This window comes from Chelonoidis abingdonii, chromosome 5, assembly GCF_003597395.2.
Source record: "Chelonoidis abingdonii isolate Lonesome George chromosome 5, CheloAbing_2.0, whole genome shotgun sequence".
Lineage (NCBI taxonomy): Eukaryota > Metazoa > Chordata > Testudines > Testudinidae > Chelonoidis > Chelonoidis abingdonii.
In genome coordinates this window covers 43,636,875-43,662,144 of record NC_133773.1, presented here as the reverse complement: position 1 = coordinate 43,662,144, position 25,270 = coordinate 43,636,875, and the positions used below count along the sequence as shown (strand labels likewise).

Here is a 25,270-nt window from a genome sequence, read left to right as displayed (position 1 = left end):
ACCCACCTTATAGTAGCCCCATCTAAATTGTATTTGCCTAGTTTATCGATAAGAATATCATGCAAGACTGTATCAAATGCCTTACTAAAGCCTAGGTATACCACATCCACCGCTTCTCCCTTATCCACAAGGCTCGTTATCCTATCAAAGAAAGCTATCAATTGTATTGTAGATTGTAATCCATTGGCCAAATGAGAAAGATTAATGGCAGAAAGTGAGAGTATTTCATGCAACTATTCCTTTAGAAAAAGGAAAAAAGCTTAATGAAATTAAGTTATACAAAGTTTAACATCACCCCTAAAAATGAAAAGATATAGGGCACTTGGAATCCCAAATAATTTAACTAGACATAGACATGAGAATACCGTCCAAATAGGAGCCATATTCTACCCATATTACAAGGAAATTCAGAGCCTTGGGGTTACCATTCAGAAAAAAAATAGCATATTATAGTTAAAATGAAAAACCTCCACTCTAGAAATTATCTGAACAGTTATTAGACCTCCACAAATTGAACTGAATATTTATTTTAGAAAAAATGTGGAAAAATTAGAAAAAATAAATGCATTTCAAATTAAAAGATAAACTGACTGCCACTAAAGTAGCTCATTGGAATTACATACAGACACAGCATTCATAACAAAAGACCGTGAGTTTGATATTCAGTACAATACACAAACAAGATACTCTTAGTCAGATAGCAGAATTGTTGATTTTGTCAGCTACAAAGATTAATGGGTATGGAATGTGCACAACAGAAACAAGGGTTCCACTGATGATTATGAATTGCAAACATCCAAAATTATATGTACACAAACACACAACTATATATACACCCCACAGTTCAATGAAGTGCAAACAGGAAGCTATCTGATTAAAATACGCTATCTTTGCTCACAGCAACAGTACTTAAGTGCATTAAACCAATCAATTATAACCCTTCCTCCTGTTCCTACATATCCTCGGCTCCTGAGCTACAGCTCCTTGCAGCTTGACAGCAACTCAAAATAATTGGTACAGTACCAGAAATACAAGTAGGGCAGCACAAGGTGTTCCTGAGTATGGCTTATAGTTTGTATAAACATCCTATCTGAATTAGCCTTCAGGTAATTGTAATTTAAATGTTCTCAATGCCAATAAGGTAAACATTTGAAGCTTTATTTTGGGGATGAGAGGGTGACAGTGGATGGGTCTATTAAGGAAAGAGTAGTACTGAGCGTTTGTGTACCTAGACATCAAGAGTTTGAGAAAGCTAAACACTGAAATCTTGCTGTTCAATTACAAGAAATAGCATTTGTAGTCGTAATGGACACTTTAGTAAACCTTCTAGTCATATCTTTGTCCAGGGCATAAAAGAAAATGCAATGAACATTTAAAAACATTCAGTTTTTTTTTTTTAATGAATATGCACACGGGTAAAAATCAATGGACCTATGAAATGTTAATCAAAAAAGTATGAGTAGGATTCTCAGCTAGCATACTTTATTATAGCTCCATTGATTTCAACAGAGCTACAACAATTTATACAAGTTGAGGTTCTGGCTCCTACAGTTTCAGTGTCACTGTCTAGGATCAGCACTTCATTCTCTATCAAATGCAATGACTTATTTGATGACTTCTTAAAATTTTCAGGCCTTGCATTAAAAACTCAAAGTATCAGATCAAGGAAAAAAGCCAGAAATAACGATACGATAGTCAAATTAAACCCATGTTATTGTACTGGATGAAATTAAATCTCAACTGTATGCTATTGTGTTATATATAGTTTTTGCCCATAAGAACAGCTGCCAATTCCACCACTGTAAATCATGAAAGTAAATTACTGGTGGGAGAAAAGTTTCTTTACAAAACGTAAATTCAACCAGACTATACTTATACATTTAGATTACATCAATAAAATACTTTAAAAAGAGGCATCTAATCAAAATATTGGACTATTTATTTATTGTTTACTCTGCCATACACATGGCTTATCACAAAATCAGTTTGTCTGAGTTTCATGTGCCTCCATATATGACGATTTGTCTCCTGAATGTGGAGACAAGATTTTTCAAAACAGACCAGGATCGTTTGAGAAAAACACTAAATAATTAAAAAAAAATCTGCAACAAATAACTCACAGGCAAATAATAAAAACAAATGAAAACAATAGCAGCAACCCATTATTTCCTCCCCGGAATGAAGTTCCATCTGCTTTTAAACATGTTTTTCCATTACTCAGAACCACAGCCAAGTACAGGACAATAAAGCAGCATGGCCACAAGGAAGAGCAGAGGGCAGCAAAGACAGATAACAGATTGCTAGTTTCAGTCACTTTTTCTATAGCCCCAGCTTAGTGACAGCATCCCTCATTGCACTGGTGACACACTTCCTTCTGTTATGCTCTATACCAGGGTGGGCAAACTTTTTGGCCCAAGGACCACATCTGAGAATAGAAATTGCGGCTGTGGTGCCGGAGGGGGTGCAGGCTCTGGGTTGGGGCTAGGGATGAGGGGCTTGGGGCGCAGGAGGATTCACTGGGCTGGGATGGAGGGGTTTGGAGGGAGATCAGGGCTGGGGTCATGGGTTTGTGGGCTCCGGCTGGTGATGCGGGCTCTGAGGTGGGGCTGGGGATGAGAGGTTGGGAGTGCAGGAGGGTGCTCCAGGCTGAGATCAAGGAGTTTGGAGGGTAAGAGGGGGATCAGGGCTGGGGCAATGGGTTGGGGCATGGAAGGAAGCTCAGAGGTACAGGCTCCAGGCAGCACTTACCTCAAGTGGCTCCCAGCAGCAGTGCCTTGTCCCTTCTCCGGATCCTACGCGGAGGTGTGGACAGGTGGCTCTGCACACTGCCCCATCCACAGGCACCACCCCTGCAGCTTCCATTGGCTGGGGTTCCCAGCCAATGGGAGCTGTAGAGGTGGTGCTTGGGGCCAGGGCAGCGTGCAGAGCGGAGCCCCCTGGCTGCCCCTACACATATAGCCAGAGGGGGGCTATGCCGCTGCTTCCAGAAGCCGCGTGGAGCGGCCTCTGACTCTGCTTCCCCAGCTGGAGCGGAGCAAGCCCCAGATCCCACTCCCCAGAGGGAGCTCAAGGGCCAGATTCAAATGGCTCTAGCAGCGGAATATTGCTCAGGAATGAACCAGGATCGTCTACTGGAAGATGCACAACAGCAAAACACCTAATGCTGCCAGTGCTACAACTATTATGAACTTAATCCTCCAAAAGTATCTAACATGGTAATATGGAAGGAAGTGAAGTAATCAGACTTCTTGATAATCTTGCTGGAGCTATTATCCTGGTGTGCAAATATTTCAAGATATTTGTGATGCATTAAATTCTGTGCTATCCAAGCACTTGTACTGGTTCTGCTAAGCAGGGGGTTACAGCTCCCATCAGTCCACTTCTCACTGCACATCTTCTTCTTCTACCCAGGTAAGGGGAAAGGTCCTGAACTAGGAAGTATCCAGGCTCTGTTTGGAAGTGGTGGCCACATGGCAAGCAAGGAGATTCAAAGAAGCTGAAAGAGCATCCAGGTGGCAAGTTTGGAACTTGAGAGAAGTTGAATTCAGAGCTGAATTTTTAGGAACTGTACGATAAGTGGTGTGTGGAATAGGCTGTCACTGCTGGATAGTACAGCTGAGTACAGGTTTGTGTGGGACCTATGAGGGAGCAGCAATGGCTGGGCAGTGAGCCAGTGCAGAGGGGCCCCAATGAGAGACACTAAGCCTTGCCTGGAAACATGACAGCACCCTATTTGCTTGGAACAGAGACTGGCCTGGAGAGGACACCCCTGAGAAGTCCTGACTCTCAGTTGGACTGCCCCAGTGGACAAAACCAGAACAACTAATCCTCACTTGAAACTAACTATTTAAACTGGCTGTGCGAGGGGTATTTGCAATCGTTCCCTTCCTGCCAGCCCTGGTAAAATACCTTTTCACTTAGTCCGAGTGGTTATTGCGACCCAACAGGACTACCGCCTACAAGGACTAGCTGTTGACACACTTACAGTGCTTGCCTCCGAGTTGTGGTACACCTGGCACTCTACTGGCACCCCAGGGGTTTGGTGTGCTGAGCAACCCCACTAATTACATGTCTTCTACATGTGCAGGATTCTCGTGAGAACAGTAGTAAGCAATGGTCTCATGGGAAGTCCTGTGAAACTAGTTACTTTCTTAAAAAAACCCACAAATCTTTACAGTGATTCACCTCATTTATTCTGAACACTGACATTGTGAAAACATTTTGAATGCCAGCTGTTTCCTCATCTTCTATCCACCTGTGCCAAACACACATCCTCAGAGCTGATAAAAGTGAGTAGGAAGGTGATGATCCCACTTCTTCGCTGGATGGGAGTCTTAGTTATTTCCCTTCACCCTCCCAAACATTTTCAATTCACAATGATTGAAACAAACAGTTTCAATGCATTGCTCCACAAAAAAACTTAAGAGGTACGTTTGAGGGGACGGGCACCTTAATCTTGCCGCTTGTTGGTCTCATGCGGCTCACCACATAAAAATATTCATTGCTCAATAATACTTTATGTTGAGCAAAATGTACCTTCTGCAAATACTACGTCTGCCAGAAAAGTAATTCTGGTCATGGACAAACTGTGGATATTGTCCACAAAGTACATTCTCCTACTATACACTTAGTCTGAGATAGAAACATCAGCCATGATATCTGAAAAGTTCAAATTTAGGTCCCAGTCTTGTGAGGAACTGAACATCTGTGAGATGTTGAGCATCTTCAGTTCCTACTGACTTTAATGGGAGTTGTGGGGATTCTGCATCTTGAAAAACTGGGTCCTTAAAGGCAAAACAACATGTGCTCATGTTTAAAAATGAACACACAAACTCAGATGCTAAGATGACTGTGGAAGAAAGATTTTCACAATAGGTGGCAATAATAACCAAAATGAACAATGCAGTGTTTTTTTCCTCATATCCAGAAACTTGTGTTGCATGATATAAAATGCAAGAGTGCGATCACATTTCCTGTGCCCCATTCACATTTTTCCCTGACCGTTCCCTTTGTCTCCTTCAGCCAATCCCAATATTGTGCCTTTCTTAGGCCAACATTCATGCTTGATTCAGTCTCCAGGTTAACATTAGTCAAACATCCCTCACCGTCCTTTAATAAAAACTTCTGAAGATCCTACTGCATGAAGAACTGAAAGTATAAAGACTGCATCCCGTTCTCATTTGCTCTATATCATTTTGTTCTTTATCTCAACCTCTCATACCTTTAGAATGTATGCTCTTTAGGAAAGAAACTCTTATTTATACACCGACATCATGTAAGGAATTCATAATGCAATATACAATCACTTTTTATTAGCATAGAGGCTTCTTTCATATTACTAGTAGTGATACAAAGATTTTTAGAAGTTCAGATTTTAAATACTAGCAAACTATCCCCTGCATTTTTGAATGAGCACTCTAAGATAAAGAGCTTTATATTACAGCTAGTGTGTTGCTGCGAAGATTCTTTTCTGGCACCAAACAGGCTTTCATTTGAGCCAGAATGAAAGTTGGTTGGCATTTTGTTTTGCATTCTCTATGTTCCTTCTGTAAGTTACTGGAAAGTGAGAAAGATACATTTACATCAACTCTTTTACTTCGACTAAGGAAAAATGAAAGATTTATGGGTCCCTCTCATTACTGTTATTTCCTGTAAGCATGGAAACCGATATACTATAAATATGCCAGCCATTGCACTCACACCACAAACTGCCTTCCATAAATTTTAAAACAGACAATCCCAAAGCTAAATTTTCATAAACATATTTGTCCTAAGAAGATATTAGTACTATCCAAAGTGTTTCAATTTTTAGGATTTCTAACCAGATCTAAACTCAAAAACACTCCATATACCACTTAAATTGCCACTCACTATCTCCTTCCTTGTTGTTGCCTTTTGGATTTTAATCATAACATTGTTTTGAGTCAGGGGCGCAGATAGTGAATGGCAGCCCTCTTGCCCTTCTGTTTTTCCTTTTTTTTTATTCAGCTAAATTCTTGAATTAAATATTGTAACTGTGGAAACTACATTTCCTGCCCCACTCCTCCCTATTCAGGGCTCAAATTCCCTATTCAGTTTGTAAATGAAGGTGATAAAAAACTAAAGAAAAAAGAGAGATTGTAAGTCAAACCTACTACAAAGATCAAAATTTGTATTTAAAAAGGCAGGTGTCCCTCTTCCTCTGTGCCAAGACATGTTCCAGCTACCACCTCTCTTCTCTTCTGATTCAGACAATATATAATTTCAACATTAGAGAACAAGCAATTTGCTCAGGTATTGTCCGTATGATTTTGTTTTTACTTGCACTAGAAAGTGCTTTGGGGCTTTTGATGGTTAGTATTTGTGATTATGAAAGAACATCAAATGATTGAGAAAACCTAATTTTGACCCCTATAAGAACAGGATAGTGTGTCTGAGCTTTTATTAAACCATGTATTTTATAACTCAAGGCTGCTATAATAAAGGACTGCTACATTGCAGGAAATTCATGGGGTCCAAGGAATAAGATTTAAGGAACTTGCATTAGCTGGCAAATATTTTTAAAAAATACTTATTTGCTCTGATTTTCAGCCATTCAAACTGTTTATTTACAGGAAGCCATTAGAAATAGATCATATAGGCTACTGAAACTTGTCCCTAGAACTTCTTAGTATTAGATATTACAGTGAAAAGCACCCTGGGAAAAACTGGAGGTTAGATAGAAAACATAAGAGTCATGTAAAATATTATTTCTCTCTCTTTTTAAAGATAAATATAGTATAAACTTCTCCAGAAGTTCTGGGGTCTAGGAAGTATGCCTAAAATTTTTGTTTGCAGGTATCACATTGACAAAGAAGCACTCCAAAATGATTTCAGTTTTATAAAGACAAGCTCTTTTGCAACTAGATATGCTGTCCCATTTGTACTAATTAAAGGGCAGGAACACTAAAAATAACTTTGCAAAAGAATTATTTATGCCAAGGTCTTTGTTGTTATTTTTAATCTTTTACAACAACATATGCTTACTTACTGTATCTTTCTCAACCCTTCCCCTACCGCTTCTTCTTGTTTCAGAGAATCCAGCAGCTATTCTGGTCAACCTTGCTTTAGGGTCCTTACCAATTTTTTTGTGTGTGTGTGTGAATTTTGTCTCTCAAGATCATGAGACTGTCTTAAGAATCTGCCTGATGACACTATCACTGCTCAGCATTTTAAAATATCAACATTTCATCCCACGGTTGCCACCATGACTCCTATAACAAGTATGAGTTTGCATGATTTGAAGGTGTACAAAATCAAGGTAGAAGAGTTCTAATGCATGAAATGCCTGTATTTAACATTTGCAATATCAATCAATAACATTACATATTTGGATAATAGGAGTATATGAGGAAAGGGACTGGGGATATAGCATGGACCTCAATTTTCATTTGATCCAGTGAGAGCTCCCCCCTAACTCTTAATTTCTGGATACTCTACAAAGAAGAATCCTCAATGGGAGGAAAATGGCATTTCACCAACACCACTGCTAGCTCTTCTTTGGCGGTTGCAGGAGGAGGTACCTTGCCTGTTTACCATCCATGAGCCTGAGGATTTTGATAGGACTGCCTATGATTTCTGCCATGCTTTCAACATGGTGGCACACTGTGAGTGTACATAGCATGCAGCCATAATATCACCCATCAGAGAGAGAGAGAGAGTTTGCAGAATCTTTAACACAGTGCCTAGGCTGAGGCCAAAATAGGAAGTTACAGCATCACAGCCTGAGAGTCCATGGGCAGCTAACAATCCTGACACAGTTTTCCAGTGTTGCTCTGCAGTAGCATGGATATCTATGACAGCTCTCTTGGACTGTGGGTTTCTGTTAGACTCTGTTTAAAGAAATTGTGCAAGAGTACGATAAATATGTCAGCATCATCTCATAATACTGATATTCCCACCTGTCTTTTGCAGCCATCATCATTTGTTGTACAAGGATGTTGTCAGCTTTGTAATGTGAGACGGACATATATCTTTCCCTGTTCATCACCTCACCTCCTCGGTGTATTTCAGATGGGGTGTTGTCTCTGCCTGTGATGACTAGCTTGTGCTTTAGTGTGTGTCACTGGTGAAACATCTCATCTTGAATGAATCAATTATGTTAATCAAATGTTTCTTATTTTCTGTAAGTGTCAAGGCAACTGTGTATTTGTATTCAACTGATGTACTCTGCTTGCTTCTGAAGCTCTGCCAGATCTTGCGACACCCCTCATACTGAAGACTTTGTACCTGTCAAAGACAAAGTATACATCATTTGGGGCTACCTTGTATTCAGTGTAGACTCCAACTGGTCACAAAGTCCTTGACGATTCTACTTGCTGGCCTGTGTACTGCCCAAAGAACTGTGGAACCATCAATGACTGCGCAGGTGACTTCTTGTGAAATATGTTTAGTTGACATTTCTGTGTGCAGCTGCTTCTTTAGCTTAGATTTATCCCTGGCAATCCTCATGTCAGCTGAGTCAGTAAACATTGACACAGGTACAGGAACCAACTCATGTGACAAAATATTCTTGCTCTCAATCTCTTGTGAAACTGCTTGTTAGCCTATCATTCTTGAATAGATAAGGTTAGTGTCAAATACCTTTGTTGGCCTAACCTGTCTGTGCTTTTTTTGCCACTGCGTCTCTGCTATCGTTGGTATTGTATCATAGAACCCTGTGGGCCAGCTACATTCAAATTCTTGCATTTGGCAAATGCCAGTTGTAACTGCGCTATCTACACTGACTGATGATGGTGTCACACTGTCACTGACAATGTTTAGTACTGCCCCTGGGTGTTTTTACAACTGACATCCTTTGTTATTGTTCTTGGGTGCTGAATGGGGTCTCATGGATTGATGCATGCATCTCGCTTCTTCCTAATGGCTTCCCTGTCCCTTGCATCTGTGGCAATGTTTGACTTCATTTCTTCAGTAGATCTCTTGTATTTGTGCCTCTTTGGTGTTATTTAGGTTTGCAATGTCTTCCGCCAGCCAGCTGCACATGTAGAAGCTAAGAGCTCAAGTCCTGAAAGTCTCTGGTTTCAGTGTGATCGCAATGATGTCACGATAGCCGTGGCCATACCTCAGTTTCAATGTACCTGTCACTCCATATACCACCATTCCCTATTCCTGGTGCATGAAGAAAACAGCTGACTGTGTGTGAAGTTTTCATTACAAAATAACTGAAATTCAATGAAAGTGATTTCACTGTCACTTGGTGTGTAAATCAGGAGGGAAATGGTAGTAAGTGTTCATATTTCACAATGCTCAACAGTGACAAGATGTTATCAAAAAAAACTGTAGTGTCCAGTTGCATCTGAAGAAGTGGGATTTTTATCCATGAAAGCTTATGCCCAAATCTGTTAGTCTTTAAGGTGCCACTGGACACCTCGTTGTTTTTGTGGATACAGACTAACATGGCTATCCCTCTGATACAAGGCATCATCAGGCAGTTTCTTTGACGTCAGGGTCTTGAAATTCAGAATCTACAAAAAAAACCCACTGTATGGACACTAAAACATGGCACTGCCAAAAACTTGCAAACTACCATATTGAGAGAGAGGAGGATGAAGGTAGCAATAGAGCAGAGTCATGCAGCTTCCTTTTAGTGGTTTTGCTACGTCAGGAGGCAGCAGCTCTGAGGACTGTTGGCAGAATTTCCTAGAAGGGATCTGGAAATACAGGAAGGGACTGACTGCCTTCAAGAAATATGAAACCTTTTAGAGAGACTGTAATCCAGCCTAAAAGCAGGGGCAAAACAGACATCTGGTTAAGCCAGATCCAGCATGGCTGCAGACAGACCTACCATGTGAATGGCTTGGTGCTGGCAACTGCTGGAAAAATTTGCATGCAATTCTTAGAAAAAGGGAAACGCTTTTAGGGGGGCTGTAGCCAGAGAAGTCTGTCTGGGGAGGGAGGGCACACACTTCAGCAAAGATTTGGATTCTGGCTCCTAGAAGGCTTTATTCTTCCTCACTCCATCACTTAGCACAGGAGCCAAATCCAATCATAGTATTCAAAAATTTCTAAAAACCACCTCATGTCACTTCCACTTTAAGCCATTCAAATAACCTTTAAGTTTACTTTAGACATTTTAGGAGCCATAAGCACATATGCTGAACATACACCAGCATCTGTGTAACTAGACAAGGGCCTGAGATGTTAAGATTAGATCTGAAACCAAACCTCTCCAGAGTTTGGGAGTGTTCAGTTATAGGGGTTTGTTTGGTCCAATATCCATAGTGTAATACAGACTGACACATGACAAACTCACAGTTAAATCATGTGCACTTTTTGATTTTAGCATTACACTTATAAGGGAAGGAGGGGACTTTACAATTTACTTGAAACTCTTCCTCTCATTATTTATGTCTGCTCTTCTCACAAATGAAATGCTGAAAAAATAAATACAATAACATTCCAGTTATCCCAATTCCCTTGATCAGAAAATCCTAATTATCTGAATGCACAGTGTGTCCCCAATGCAGCCCCAAATTGGTTAATCACCCACCAATACCGTGTCAATCAGTTTCTTAGTGCCTGTTAGCACTAATCAACAGCTTTGAATTTGTACAGCAGTTCTGAGCTGTTACCTCCATCTAGTGAGACCTAGTAAACCTGTTTCAGCTGCAAGAGCAGTTTAGCAGGAAAATGTCAAGAAGAAAACCATCGTGATAGATCTAAAGCAGAAACTACAGATTCTCAAGGTCTTAGAAAGGAGAGAAAAAGTTGTTGATGTCATGCACCATTGCAACACTGGTAACTCCACCACCTGTGATATCTGGAAGGCAAAGGACAAGCTGCATAGATTTGCTGCAGCCATTGACACAATGATGACAAGTGACAGACTGTGATTAATCATTTTCATAAAAAAGATAAATAATTCACAATTAAATTATGTCCACTGTGATTATAATACAATTTTGACATTTTAATAAACTCAATGAAGTTGTTTATTTACTCTTTAATGAAGTACCAAGTATTAAACAAACACCTGCATTACTCCCTTCATTTCCCCTATTTCTGTATCAGTGGAAATGCAGCTCAAAATAGCACTTCCGTTTATCTGCATGCCTGGTTATCCAAAAGTTTCAGATGTCCCTCAGGCCATTTGGATAGACGGGAGAGTAGCATACATTATTTAGCAGACTATCTTGATATATCATTTATATATATGTTCTTTAGCTAATGACAAGGAGTGATGGGTTTCCGCCCTGTGCACTAACCATGGAACAAGAAGGATGTCACAATAAATATGTTCATTAAGAGAAAGGAAACACGCACACCCAGCAGATGAACAGAGATATGTCTGAGGGTCATAAGTGATGATAGGAAAAGATACAAATATCTGATCTGAAAAAATGCCATGCACGGAGGCCAGATGAATGCTGTTATTACTCACTGTGCTATTTTTACTCAGATTAATCTGTATTACTCACTGTCTATTCAGCTCATTTTGCAATAGTTCAACACATCTCTATAAGAAGCTCCCTATTTATACAGCATCTTATAGACACAAAACCAAGAGTTTCCTATTTCTTTGGTATACAAAAGGGTAGAACAGTGGATATGGGAACTTGCCATTCAACACAGGAAATTATTTGTAAAGCTGGAAACTGGAGACACTAGGAAGAAAAGTCCTTAAGTGAAACAGTGCACTATCAGTGCCAACTGTCAGACTTTTTATGTACACTTCCAAGGAACACTCACTTCAGAAGTTGTCTTTGTGCTGGTTTTCTCTGTCACTATTACTATACTTTATTGATCAACAAAAACAAAAGTATTAATATCATCATAAACAAGATTACAATAGATGCTATCCCAAGAACAGTTTTTTCAGCAGACGCAATCAATGACAAGTTAGCTTATTTTGCTTTTGATTCTGCACAAAGCTACAGTCAAGGGGCAGATGCTTCTCTGTGAGCATCAGTTAAATTACAGGAACTCACCACTTGTGTGTTAGCTGAGTCAAGTTCAACAGGATCCCCCAAATATTCTGACTGTCTGGTATCATGCACAGCAGTTGTACTCTGGCAAGAGGATACTTTTCAAAAATTCTATTTTATCTTCCCAGAGGCTTATAACTTGGCTAAATTTGGGTGAATTTTCACAAGGGATACCAGGCATCATGCCAAATTTCAAGTCCTTGTTCCAAAGCATGGAGGAGCTAGCGCTTCTCAGCATAATGGTTGTAAGAGAGTTTTTCTTTTTCTTTTTCCTAATGTGGGAAACAACATGTTTTTCCTATCTTCGTTCTGAGGCAGATAGCCAACATGGAAAATTTCAGCCTAAATAGTTTAAGACTGGCAAGTTTATAAGCAACTGAAAACAGGTTCTTACAATAGAAAGTGTTGGGCAACCTTACCTACAGGCAGCTCCTACCAGCTTCATCTACAATAATTGTGCTAGTAGAATCTTAAGTATAGGCAGTGCAGGTAACCTGCCAATATTTAAGCTTGCCCAACATTTCCCATTATAAGACCCTTTTTTCAGTTCTTCTGCAACAAATACAACATAGGTCCTATACACAAGAGCCTCATTCACTACACAGCCTTTGTTCATTTTTAGAACACTGTCCATCCTACACACTGAATGAAGCAGGGGTCCCGTGGAAAAAATAGTAAGTGATTACGTAATTAAAACCCAGATCATGATGCACATGCACAAGAGGACCAAATGAAGGTGGCCTGGGCAACTTTAATTCGGGCATTTCCTAATTTTTGAGTGTTTGACTTTACAACCGTAATAGTGTTCTTTTAACTTTTCTTTTTTTAACATTTAATTGAACTAAATAAAATGAAGAAAGGATCATAGGTTCTATAGAGAAACTGAATGGATTAGTAAGCAAGGATTAAATGGGTGACATTAAAATGCCAATATTTATCAACTACCACCACACAACAGTATCTGAACTATGGGTTTCCCCCTATTATTAGAATAGGAAAGAATGGTGGTAACTGTGTGACATCTGCAGACAAAAGCTGACTTTTGCATAGGGACTTCTGTAAGCTGGAAAATGAGACTACTTTGCTCTCTCTCACAGAGAAACCTATAAGGGGGTGCGGGGGAAGAAATTCTCTCAAACTAACTCCTCACAGAGATTCCCTCACAATATTCCATGGTTGTTCTCCCTCCATACAGAATAGGCTATGGAGCACAACTGTCATATATGAAAGATGCCCATAGATCTGTGAGAGGCCAGAGCCAATCATCCAGGGGACCTGTGCCTTCACACTAACTTTGCGCCCATCCCCACAATCCAAAGTTCCTGTTAGCATGATTCCAAAACAGCCATTTTCCCAAGGACCATCCATCCATCCCATCCCTGTGACCATGGCTTCTTTTGGAACCACTAGTGCAGTAGGAACTTCATGGTAAAGATAACTCAGCCTAAGACTGTAGTATTTTTTCTGGGAAACCTCCAAGGAAACCTGACAAATAAGGAAAGCATATTGTATTCTCAAGTATGTGTACATATATATATATAAATATTTTTTTGCCTTTAGAATTCCCCTCACTCAAGTAAGTTGATGGTATTTGTGTTAGATTTTTCACCAGGATAGTTCTGCATTTTCACTCCCCAGCCATTAGCAGAGTATAGAATGTTTTACCTCTGCTCCTGAATACTTCTGTGTCTGCAGAACGAGCTCCTCTAAGCAGACTTCATCACTGATGGGCATTGAGCGAAACTGAAGTTTAAAGATTTCTCTACGAGTTTTGTCATCTGGCAAGGGCACATAGATGATTCTGTCAATTCGTCCAGGTCTTATCAAAGCCTATAACGAAAATGTTACACAAAACCAGTTAAAAAAAAAAAATGAAGCAACTCAATAATAAAAATCACACATGGAGGATTTTCCCCTTTGATTATACTAACAGTTAGGCCATGAATATATAGCATTATGCTTATATATTAGGATTTTTCAATAAATGAAGAGAAACCAATGCTACATCTCAGATTCCAATAGAGCCATGTATTGAAACCATTCTAAACAAAGTATAAAAGACATTTTCCTAAAAATAATTTAAGACTTGTTTCAAGGAGTATTGGAATCTAGCAGATAGATAAATGGCTATTCTCTCTACAAGTTATGATCCTCAATTAAAACTATAGTAATAAAGTTAGAAAATATAAATGTTACACATACTTGTTATTTTACTCTAACATCTTGTCAGTCTTTACAAGAGAAGGAAAGGTTATCCTTTCACCTCTATTCTTTTTTTAATACAGAAATGGTAACGGTAGGCAGCAACCAATGACTTTCAGTTTCAATAACAAAAAACATGATGTTTCAAGAACTCTGTAGCTTAATAACGCTGATCATCAGTACAGTCTGATCTCAGTGGAGCAGTTTTTTCCTTCTCCTCTGCCACAGGACACTTTTAAATTAAACAAATGAGAAGAGCTACAATCTAAGGGCCCAATCTGGCAAAGTCAGTAGTCCAGTTTGGCTTCAGTAGGACTATTCCCAGTATATATGTTAAGTATGTACTCAAGTCTTTCCAAGAGCACAACTTAAAGTAGAGCAATGGCAGTAAAAACTAAAGCAATGTCAGCAGCACTAAAAGTGCATCAAAGATAAAATACAAACAAAGCAGAAAGAAAATAAAACCTACTCCATTGCAAACCAGAATAAATGTATACCTCAAATCATAACTTGGAAAATCATAATAATAGCAAATGCCCCACTGATTTAAGAACGCCATTATTTTTTTCCGCTCTGATGGAACTGTCACTGAATTCTATATGTAAAATTTCTAAGCTGAATTATTGGACAAATTCTGAGGTCTTTTACTCAGGCAAAATTCCCACGGAATGCGATGGGAATTTTGTCTAAAGACTTAAGGGCTAATTCCTAAGTAAACATAAATATTTATAAGGAGTCAGTTACCTAATTTGTGAGATCAAAGCGAATCATTTTGATATTTTTGAAAAAGTCTAGAAATTGTTTAATTTTGTTAATGTTTCATTTGCTGATAGAGCATCTGAGAGAAATGTACATGCTGAATGCACATAAATAATATTTAAAATACACTTCAAACTGGACAATGTTTATAAGATCCAGCCTATAACCTAAATTCTTTTTATGTTACAGTTCTCCCTTGGGCAGGGTAGTTTGAGTTCCAGTTGACTTGAGATATTGCATAGTTGTCCTGGGCTGTCAGCCAATAACTCTTTTCCCAGCCTGTTCATGTCAGTGAAAGTCATGCTGAAAAAATAGTAGGAAAGAGCCTTCCTTCCTACTCAGCACTGATCAAGTTAACACCCTTCCTAGAGTTGCTTTAAAAAGACTGCTGTGGTGCTTCGAGGTGGAAAATTGTATCCTGAATGTTAAGAGATGTCCTGTTATTTTTAAAACAAAAACACGACAATTCTCAACTAGAGAAACTGTACTATATACAATGAATTCCAACTAGCTATCCACAGCAGCACTAGTGTGCTTATTCAGCAACTTGACACACTAAAGAGACGATGCAACAAGTTTGTAATTCAATGTCTACATCATGTTTATATGAGGAAACAGCCATTTTTTCGTCAACATTTTTGTTAGAGGAATTTGCAAGTTTCAAGAATGGCCTGGGAAGGTAGCAAGTATCAGATAGATAGCCGTGTTAGTCTGTATCTATAAAAACAATGATAAGTCTGGTGACACTTTAAAGATCTATTTGGGCAAAAGCTTTCATGGGTAAGAAACCCACTTCTTCAGATGCATGGAGTGAAAATTACAGAAACAGGGATAAATATATATTGGCACATGAAGAGAAGGGAGTTACTTTACAAGTGGAGAACCAATGCTGAAGGCCAATTGGGTCAGGGTGTACGTGGCCCACTCCCAATAATTGATGAAGAGGTGTAAATACCAAGAGAGGGAAAATTGCTTTTGTAGTGAGCCAACCACTATAAAAGGTATGGTATTCGGTATTATATTGCATTCCACTTGCTCCTAAGGAAATGCTTATAGCTAATCTTATCACATACAGAAAGCCTGAAATGTTCATGAGTACAATGGTGAACTTCACTTAATTTAGGGTTGCTTTAACCAGAAGGGGAGGGATAGCTCAGTGGTTTGTGCATTAGCCTGCAAAATCCAGGGTTGTGAGTTCAATCTTTGAGGGGGCCATTTGGGGATTGGTCCTGCTTTGAGCAGGGGTTTTGGACTAGATGACCTCCTGAGGTCCCTTCCAACCCTAATGATCTATGATTCTATGGAGACAATTAGCCTAATATTACTGAATGACAATGACTGCTGTTTAACCAGTTTTAAAAAGTATTAGTATTAAATTCTAAGATCTATGTAGTTATCCAATGAAATTCAAAAAGCAGAAGAAATAAAGATGAAATGCAGTGAATATCATATTCATTTTTGTGCTGTTTTTTAGCACTACTTTTCACTTCAATGTCTTTTCAGATTGCTTCATGTTTTATGTAGCCTCTAATTGGTGGCCTAAATAAAAGATATGGTTATATTTTGGCTCTGACTTTACTATATCTTCTTCTTAAAGAGAGAATTTTTATTAAATTTGAGTTATGGATGTGTTTGGAGTCCCCAATCAAGTTAGGGACACCCTGTGCAAGTTGCTGTATATACATAAGAAGAACCAATATCAGCACTGAAGAGCTTACCATTGTAACAAACTCAGGACAATTAGCTATCAGGAGAGGGGTAGTAATTAGTCCCACAAGGCTTAAAAGGCCTCTCCTTATCCATTGAGGGGGAATAGCCATGGAGGAATAAGGTTCAGCTGGAACAGGGGTTACCAGGGAACTAATTAGTTTCAGCTGGCCCCAATTGCTGGAGACCTTTTTAAACACTCCCTGGCAGGAAAGCAGGGGGGGAGGAGAGAAGTAGAGTAGCTGCCAGCGAGTAGGGGCAGCTGAACTCTGAAACTCTTCTTGCAAGGCAGATTGCACTCTCCCCAGAAGGACAGGAAAACAGAGCAAGGGGCTGACCGAGAAGGGATCAGCCAGACCCTGCGCGACTGGGAAGGGCTTTTACTTTGCCCAAGCCTGTGTCTCCAAGGCTGAGAAGGACTGAGCTAGCAGAGGAGAGGCAGGTACTTTGCCACACTATCTAAAATCGATAAGACAAAGGGCAGAGAGGAAGTATAGTTAGTTTACAGATTGGGAAATGGGAGAGAGATTAAGAGACAAACCTTCTCCTACATCCAAGCTCTGCGTGGGACCATACAAATGGCGGGAAGGGAGTTGATCGATTTTGAGGTTTGTGGGAATGAAGAATCCCTGGAGCTTCTGCCACAGCTGCAGCAGGAACAAAGGGGAGTGCAAGATGAAGAGGCTGATGTGAATTGTGAGGAGCACAGAATTAACTGTTTGCTGCTGAAATGTGAAAAATCGATTTGGGGCTAGATGCACACAAGTAACTAGGGGGACTGATGGGGCCAGAATGAATTGCTGCAAGGCTAGGAGGTACATAATCCATTTACGGTGAGGTGCTAGGATACAAAATGTGGGGTATAAGGGCATACAATTAATTAATTGGAGTTTGGGTAGAAACCCTATGTACCATCAAGCAACCCTTATGCATATATGTTTATTTTTGTTATAAGATGTTGACAGGTGTCGAATGGAGGCCTGATTGCACATAAGCCATAAGTTACTGGTTGCGGGCTATGGAAGACTATATTCAGAGGGGCACAAGGGTTCAGAAGAGTGAAATGATAATCAAGTAACATGTACCATCACAAATAATAACAACATTTTCATTTAAAATGAAAATGAAAATACTATTGTTTATAAAAAAATGTTCCTTAATCTCTCAAATGTTTTAATTTGAGAAGTGTTATTTGAGGCAGATGTATGGAAAGCTTACCTACCTTCTAAAACAAGGGTATTTGTGTGCATAATTATTGTAGATAATTATTCAGGAAAGAAAATCTTAAGTCTGTAGAGCCCAGGTAAACTATTTGTGGTTCCTGTTGAGAATAGAAATACCAATTCTTAAACTAGAATTAACCTTAGGGCTTCACTAATTTTTTTTTAAAGCAGGTCATTAGTTAGCTTATTAGAGAGATATTTAGCCACAGCAAGAACTACATTGTCAAGCAACGCAGAATTAAAAAGACACTGCCAATATTATAGTGAGTAGATAAAGCAGGCATAGTTTTCTCTAGGTTTTTCAGCTAGGATTGAAGAAAATCCCACAGCTTCTGATATACTTCTACATTCATGCCTAATCTCATTAATATCTTTCTGATTTCATCCTACAGCAACCTACTTCCTCTATATGGCCCAAGAAAGTAACTTGAGATTTGAAAGAACAATGTAATACCTGAAGTCCAGTGAAGTTTCACAAAAAAAATTTTTTCCACTAGCAAAATGAAAATTGCACAGATTACATTGAACATGAAGGGGTATTAAGTTCAGGAAGTAACTGACTTTAAGTTGGAGGATTAGTGTGTTGAACATTCCCCATTGTAATGAATCTCCATGAATGGGTTCTTATATTAAATTAGGACAATCTTCCTTTAAATGACCTTTCCTACAGAATCTATCTAGTGCATCAAGAAAGTAGTTCGGTCCAACCTTAGAACCCATTGGGATCAGACCTGAAATGAGAGTTAGAGAACTGAGAAACAAGGTGGCAGGGCCGGATCCAGGTTTTCTGCTGCCCCAAGCGGCAGGGGAAAAAAAAGCCATGTGGCAGCACATCGGCGGCAGCGCAATTGCGCTGCTACATTCTTCGGCGGCTACTCAAATCAGGACTGAGGGACCCGCCACCAAATTCCTGCCGAAGACACAGATGTGTCGCCTCAATAGCGGACAGAGTGCTACCCTTTTGTATTGGCAGCCCCAAGAACCTGCTTCCTTAGCTAGTGCGTGGAGCTGGCCCTGGAAGGTGGATAAAGTGTATCTTTTATTGGACCAATGTCTGTTGGTGAAAGAGACAAGCTTTCAGGCTTGTTTCTCTCATCAACAGATGTTGGCCCAATAAAAGATATTACCTCACCCATCTTTTCTTTCTAATATCCTGGGACCAACATGTCTATAACTACACTGCAACTGGAGAACTGGAAAGAGCAGAACAATCTGTATCCTTTGTAACTAAGTCCTTCTAACCTAAATTAACAGACTCCTTATATGAACCTGATTTCTTGTGAGCCCTACTGAAAAAATGCTCCCTGAGAATGGAGGTATTTTTAATCTTATAATATAATCCAGCAATTCAATTATTAACATCTATCACCACAGTATCTGAGCACCTGCAAAGCATTTAAAAATAAATCTTTCTTCCTAGTTTATATGAGAAAGAGCTTGATTACTTTATAGTTTGTGGGACTTCCTGTTTGTTTGCATGTGGGGGGCAGCGTATTGTGTGTGACAAATTTATCAAGGCTAAATTGGAGATGGGAATTCTTTAACTGCTAATAAAGAGGTTTGTTTCATGGCCATTTTTATATCTTGTAGGAGTGAGTTCCATAGTATAAATCCAGCTCCTATAGAAGTGCTTTGCCCATACTCAATAGTTTTCCCCCTATTGGCTGACATTTTCATGGGTACACTGGACCACAGCTGGTCATGATCATGAAGGAACAATCCATAAAGTTCTTTGAATATCAGGATGTGATGATATGGGGCATTAGTCCAATACAGAACTTACAAACTCTGGTTAATGTTAGGAAATTGCTGAACATGGATTGCCTCAATAGATATAGAACCCACCATTTACTGACAGGGGCTCCAGATCGTATCCTCTGGATCAGGTACAATGATTGTCATTAGATCTTAAATGGTTGCCTAATCAGGTGGTAACACCTTGGAACAATGGGTAGGCTGAAGCTAGCTAGTTCCTCTACTCGCTCTGCAGAGACAGGAAGTGGAAAATCCCCAGCAGGAGAACAAAGGATTCAGAAGACATTGTTTGTAGGATACATAAACTCAACAAACTCACAGAGCAAGACGGGAAGTTTTGCAAAGGAGAGAGGGACATGCTTTCATGGCAGAGTTGTCCTGTCTAACTTACCAAGGGCAAAAGAAAGCTAGCTGACACAGAGAGGAAGAGGGACTCGATGATTCTGAAGGAAAGTCATGAACTGCAGTTGGAGGATCCTGGACACCCCAGAGGTCTCTGTCCAAGCGCAAAGAACTCTCCAGAGTGGGGAGGAAACTGAGATAGTGAAACCACATAGATGTGTTTATTTTTTTGTCTAGACCCATGTATCTCTTGCATTAAGTAAAGCATAATGGTGTTTAGAATCCTGTGCAAAGCTGGTCTGTGTGTCTGTTCACTTCCACTGTCACATATCCTTCAAGAGTTGAACTGTAAACCCACAGCACCCAGACAGCTGGAGTTTTGGAATGGGTGTTCTTAAGCTATGGGGGAATCAGAGATCAGCACTAGTCTCTGGGGGGGTCTCAGCTCTCAGAAGAAGGTCCATAATGCCCCTCGCAGTTTAATCAGAAAGGGACCTGACTATTTCAGGGCATTTCCATTCATCCCTGCAGTTTATTTGATGATCAATGGTATCAAATGCCAAGGAGAGGTCAAGCAGGACACATATGAATATACTTCCTTTGTCTTCAGATAGGAGGAGTCATCAACCACAGTAAGAAGTGCTATCTCGATGCTGTGCACTCGCCCTAATGAGAGGATCCAGTGTACTTGCAGCTCCGAGATGGTACTGGAGACTCTTTTTGCTGGTTTCTCAGATTGCATGATGGGGGTGGGGGGGAAGCTTCCACCACTTTCAGCTCATCCAACACCTCTTACCGGTTCTCTTCTTGGCACTACCCTCCTGACTCTCCCAAGATTTATGTAGATTATTCTCTGTTCTTGTTAAATAATACCTAAATTTGCACTCAGGGTGGGGTAGTATGATTTTAAAAACTATTTAAGAACAATTATTTTAACTATTGCATTAATAAATGAGTATTTTATAAAAATTTTTGGGACACAGAAATAATTTCTCCAAAATGTTTTAATTCTTCTATCATCAGTTTTTATACAAGGACTTCACATTATATAAAAATCAGGCTGCACAACATTTCTGTCACGTCAGTCTTGCTCAAGACCTGGAGCATTGTGCAAGTTGACAAGAAAAGACTTGATGCATTTGACAGCAGGTGTTCAGGAAGAATGTGCAATATCAAGTGGCAGTACTTTGTGAAGAGCAGTGAACAGGGCAGGAACATTTTACATGGTTATTAACAAAATGTAATAATAAAAGCAAGGAAACAGATGGCTTGATCTCCCAGCGAGATGTAACACAACTCAAACAGTGAGAATGTTTATTTCAAAAGAGTCAGCAGGGAAAATAACAAAAGGATGGAGCAGAAAAACACCTAAAAAACCCTACACGTAACTTATCCTTCACATTGTTCTTATATATCTGGTAGGTACAACAGAGACAGGCATATATCAGTATTTTTACATAATTTTTTCTTCAGCACTGTTTTGAGTTGCACTCTGCTGCAATGCATCATGTTAACAGAGTGAAATCCTTCTACATAACTCATAGTACAGCACGAAGTGAGACTCTCTTTTTGTAGCAATAAGGAATAAAGCACTTAATATCATTGGCTTAAGACAGGGATCGGCAACCTTTGGTATGCGGCTCGCCAGGGTAAGCACTCTGGCAGGCTGGTCCAATTTGTTTACCTGCCGCATCTGCAGGTTCGGCCAATTGCGGCTCCCACTGGCTGCAGTTCGCCGTCCCAGGCCAATGGGGACTGCCACTGGCATAAACAGAGCGCTGTTGAGCTCCCTTGGTTTTACTGCAAATTAGAGTCACATCCAGCAACTTTTGTGAACTAGAACAGCAGTGTAGGCAACAAATAAAAGTGAATCATAATAGGGATTGCCAAAATTGCTTGAAGAAAGTAAAACTGTCCTGAACGCCTTTGGGCAAAACAGAAATCAAACTTGAAACTGCTCTGAGAGAAGAGTACTACAGTATTTAAATGAGTTTGCATCCCTCTGTTTTTCCTGGTTGAAGTCAGGGATAGAAATAGGACTGAAATACCATGAGAAAGGCCAAAATATTTCCTGACCAGCCAAAATTGGAAAATACAGGAATACTGTAGACTTCTTAATTAGCTATGAAAGAAGGGCATCTAGTTTAGGGATTGCATCAAAGCTGTCCATTTTATCCTCTTGCTCCTCATACAGCTTGCAGCACATCTTGTAAATGGATTCTGTCTTCTTCCTCACATGTCTGAGTGATTGTGGACTGAGGATCTGGCCCTCCTGCTACAGTCTTCCTGTGTGAGAATTTATCTAACAAATTCAAGACTGATATAACATGGAGAAGAAAGACTTGCCTCCCTCAGAGATACAGTTCATTGCAGCAATGAGACCATGTAAACACAGGTGCTTACTCTGTACTGTGAGGGAGATGGTAGCACTGGGCTCTGATTCCTCACTCACCGCACTGGAATGACAAGAAGAGAGGGTGGAACTGGGACTACTTCACAGTTCCATTCTCTCACCTTGTCCTTCAGAGGAGGAGTAGGAAAGGTGAAGCTGAGTGCCAGCTTATCGTCTACAGATCTCAGAGCTGGCTGCCATGGTTATTGGTCTCCTGTAACTGTAATGAATGGAGCCCTGGGAACACAGATGCAGCGGTGGGGCAATTAATATTCTGAGGAATTTTCCTACTCCTCAGTTTAAGAATCCTGATTTAGTACCTCACAAACTCCATCATTTTCACTTACTCCACAGTGTCTAATTTCTTGAAATGAGCAAATGCAGATGGAAAGGACTTATTAGGGCATCCTATCCAGTTCCCTGCCAGTACAGGACTGGTCACTAAAGTACATTTCCAAGTGTTTTGCTTAGACTAGTTTTAAATATCTCAAGAACAGGGGCTTCAACCACATTCTTTGGCAGACAGCTCTCCCCGTAGTTAATTTGCAACTGTAGAATCGGTAGGTATCCATGGTACTTTAGCTACTTTAAACAATGTAATCAGCTAGTTGATTAAAAAAAAAAAAAACCCAGGTTGTGACACAACATTCCGGAATGGCCAAGCTACTACCTTGCCTCCCTTGTGCATACAGATTTAAATACCCCGTAAATAGTGGACCAAGATTGTGAACTCTTATAATCTCATTTAGCAAACTTCTGGCCTATTCCTCTGAATATTCAGCAGGGTAGCCGTTTAGTCTGGAATCTGTAACGCAGCAGAGAATCCCTGTGGCACTTATAGCCTAACTTTGTGGATGCAGAGCTTTCCGTGCGGGTTGTCATACCCTTTGTCAGACGCAGGTAGTGGATAATTTCCAGTTAGGGTCATATCTATGCATACAAGCAGCTTAGACGAAACGAGGTTAGTTGCAATCAGGAGGATGGGCCCCCTGTCTAGCGTAGAGTGTGCAAAACCAAGGAGGACAGACTGCTTCTGTACAATTGCGCACAGCCTTCACAGTCTTGCGTCTAGTCAGAGCTGATGTGTCTAATTTACATTGAACTGCGCGCAGCAGTTTTCTTTGAAGTCTGGTCCTCTGAAGTTTTTTTGCTGCAGGGTGGCCACCTTAGGTCTGCTATCAGTTGCCAGGGAGTTGCCGTTTCTTTCCTACAGGTTTTTGTCTAGTATGCCATCTCCTGATATCTGATTTGTGATCCTACATTGTATCCTTTTCCGTAGTGACTGTCTAGTTGGCGACCTATACATCAGAGGCATTGCTGACATATGGATGGCGTATATGTTACGATTGGTGGAATGTCAATGGAATGAACCCAGTGTATGGTTATGGTGATCTGTTAGTTCCTATGACTGGGTGTCCGCTGGTTGTTAGATAGGGCAGAGTGGCATCGAGCGTTTGTTGCATGCATGTGGTTCCTGAGCTAGATGTCGTATGGGTACGGTGCGCAGTTGCTGTAGCAGACGGTTCAGGTTGGGCAGTTGTCTGTGGGCAGAGGATGGCCTGCCCACCAAGTACTTATTGAAAGTGTGGGTCATTGTCCAGGATGGGTTGTAGAATCTTGATGATGCTGTTGGTAGGGGTTTAGCTGGGCTGCTATGTCGGATAGCCGTAGAGTCCTGTGGTTTCTTTCTTGGTGTACTTGGCCGTAGTGAGAGGGCTCTGACTGGTACATTCTGGCTCTGTTGTCTGTTCCTCTACATTTCTCGGAGGGTATTAGTTTTGAGAATGTCTTGCGTGGGATTTGTAGGTGTTGGTCTCTGTCTGACGTGCGGTTAGAGCCGATGTGCGTTGTTAACTCAGTGCTTGGCTCTTGTCAGACAATGGCCTCGTTGTGATGTGCCGCGATGGACAGCTGGACGGCTTCGAATGGTGAGGCATAGCAGTCCGGTAGGATTTTCGATATAGAGGTGGTGTTAATGTGACCATCACGTATTTGCCACTTGTGGTGCACAGAAATGGCCTCCTGTCAGTAGATTAGTCAGGCGAGGTTGCTCGTGGGGTGGAAAGTTGTTGCAAATCATGGTGGATGTTTTCTAGAGTCTCACTTCCATGCGGTCCAGATGAGAATGGATGTCATCATGTAGCTGTAGGTTAGAGAAGGTGTGAGTGACGGAGCTGCAGGACGCCGTGTCACAGGTCGCCATAAAAATATATGCGTGTTGTGGGGCATGCGAGGTGCCATAGCAGTGCAACTGATTCTGAGATACTATATTGTCATCAAACTTGAACTAGTCGCTGTGAGAGTGATAAGAAGCCACAGAGCTCAGCAGCCAGTTGTGCTGTGCATCTATCAGGGAGATCTGGTTCCTCGACAGCTTGTATTTCCATTGTGTGTGGGATGTTTGTTGTAGAGAGGCCTACTACATTCATGGTGGCATAGGATGGTGTTGTCTGGAAGGCGGCCGACCAATGCATCTGTAGTTTTCCTCAGGCCAATCAGTGGCGTCCGGAGATAGCTGGGAGTGCTGGTGGCTAGGTTCTGCAGTAGATGAGTCCACAGTATCCAACAGTCCTTCAGTGACGAGTGCCAAATGCCCAGATGATGGCGTCCAGGATTTCCAGGTTGTGAGGATCTTGGGTAGTCAGATAGATAACGCCTGCGTCGATAGGCTCTATAGGGTATGTTGATTTGTTCCGTATTAGTGTAGGGAGTGCTGCACTAGATGGTGGCAGTTCCTTATGTGTCCTCAGTGGGATTGGGGAACTGGCCTGTAAATGTGTATCGGAAGAGTTGTCTGGCGGCCTCACTTTTGGCTTGTACAGACCTTGTTATAGGCCAACAGCCATCTATTTATCAGCCTCGCTTTGGATGATTAATGTCAGGTTGGTTCTCTGAGGCTGTGGATGGCATTGCGTTCTGCAAGGACTTGGTTATGAAGGCAAGCG

At 40.7% G+C, this 25,270-nt stretch overlaps 1 protein-coding gene across 2 annotated transcripts in view; it reads right to left on the bottom strand.

Annotated features, from left to right (window-relative positions):
- Positions 1-25,270, bottom strand: part of AFG2A (AAA ATPase AFG2A) — a 314,503-nt gene that overhangs the window by 55,859 nt on the left and 233,374 nt on the right. For both annotated transcript variants that reach the window (XM_032797088.2, XM_032797089.2), the window contains exon 15: positions 13,611-13,775. In XM_032797088.2, coding sequence (XP_032652979.1) covers positions 13,611-13,775 — 165 coding nt within the window. The remainder of the gene's footprint in view (positions 1-13,610; positions 13,776-25,270) is intronic.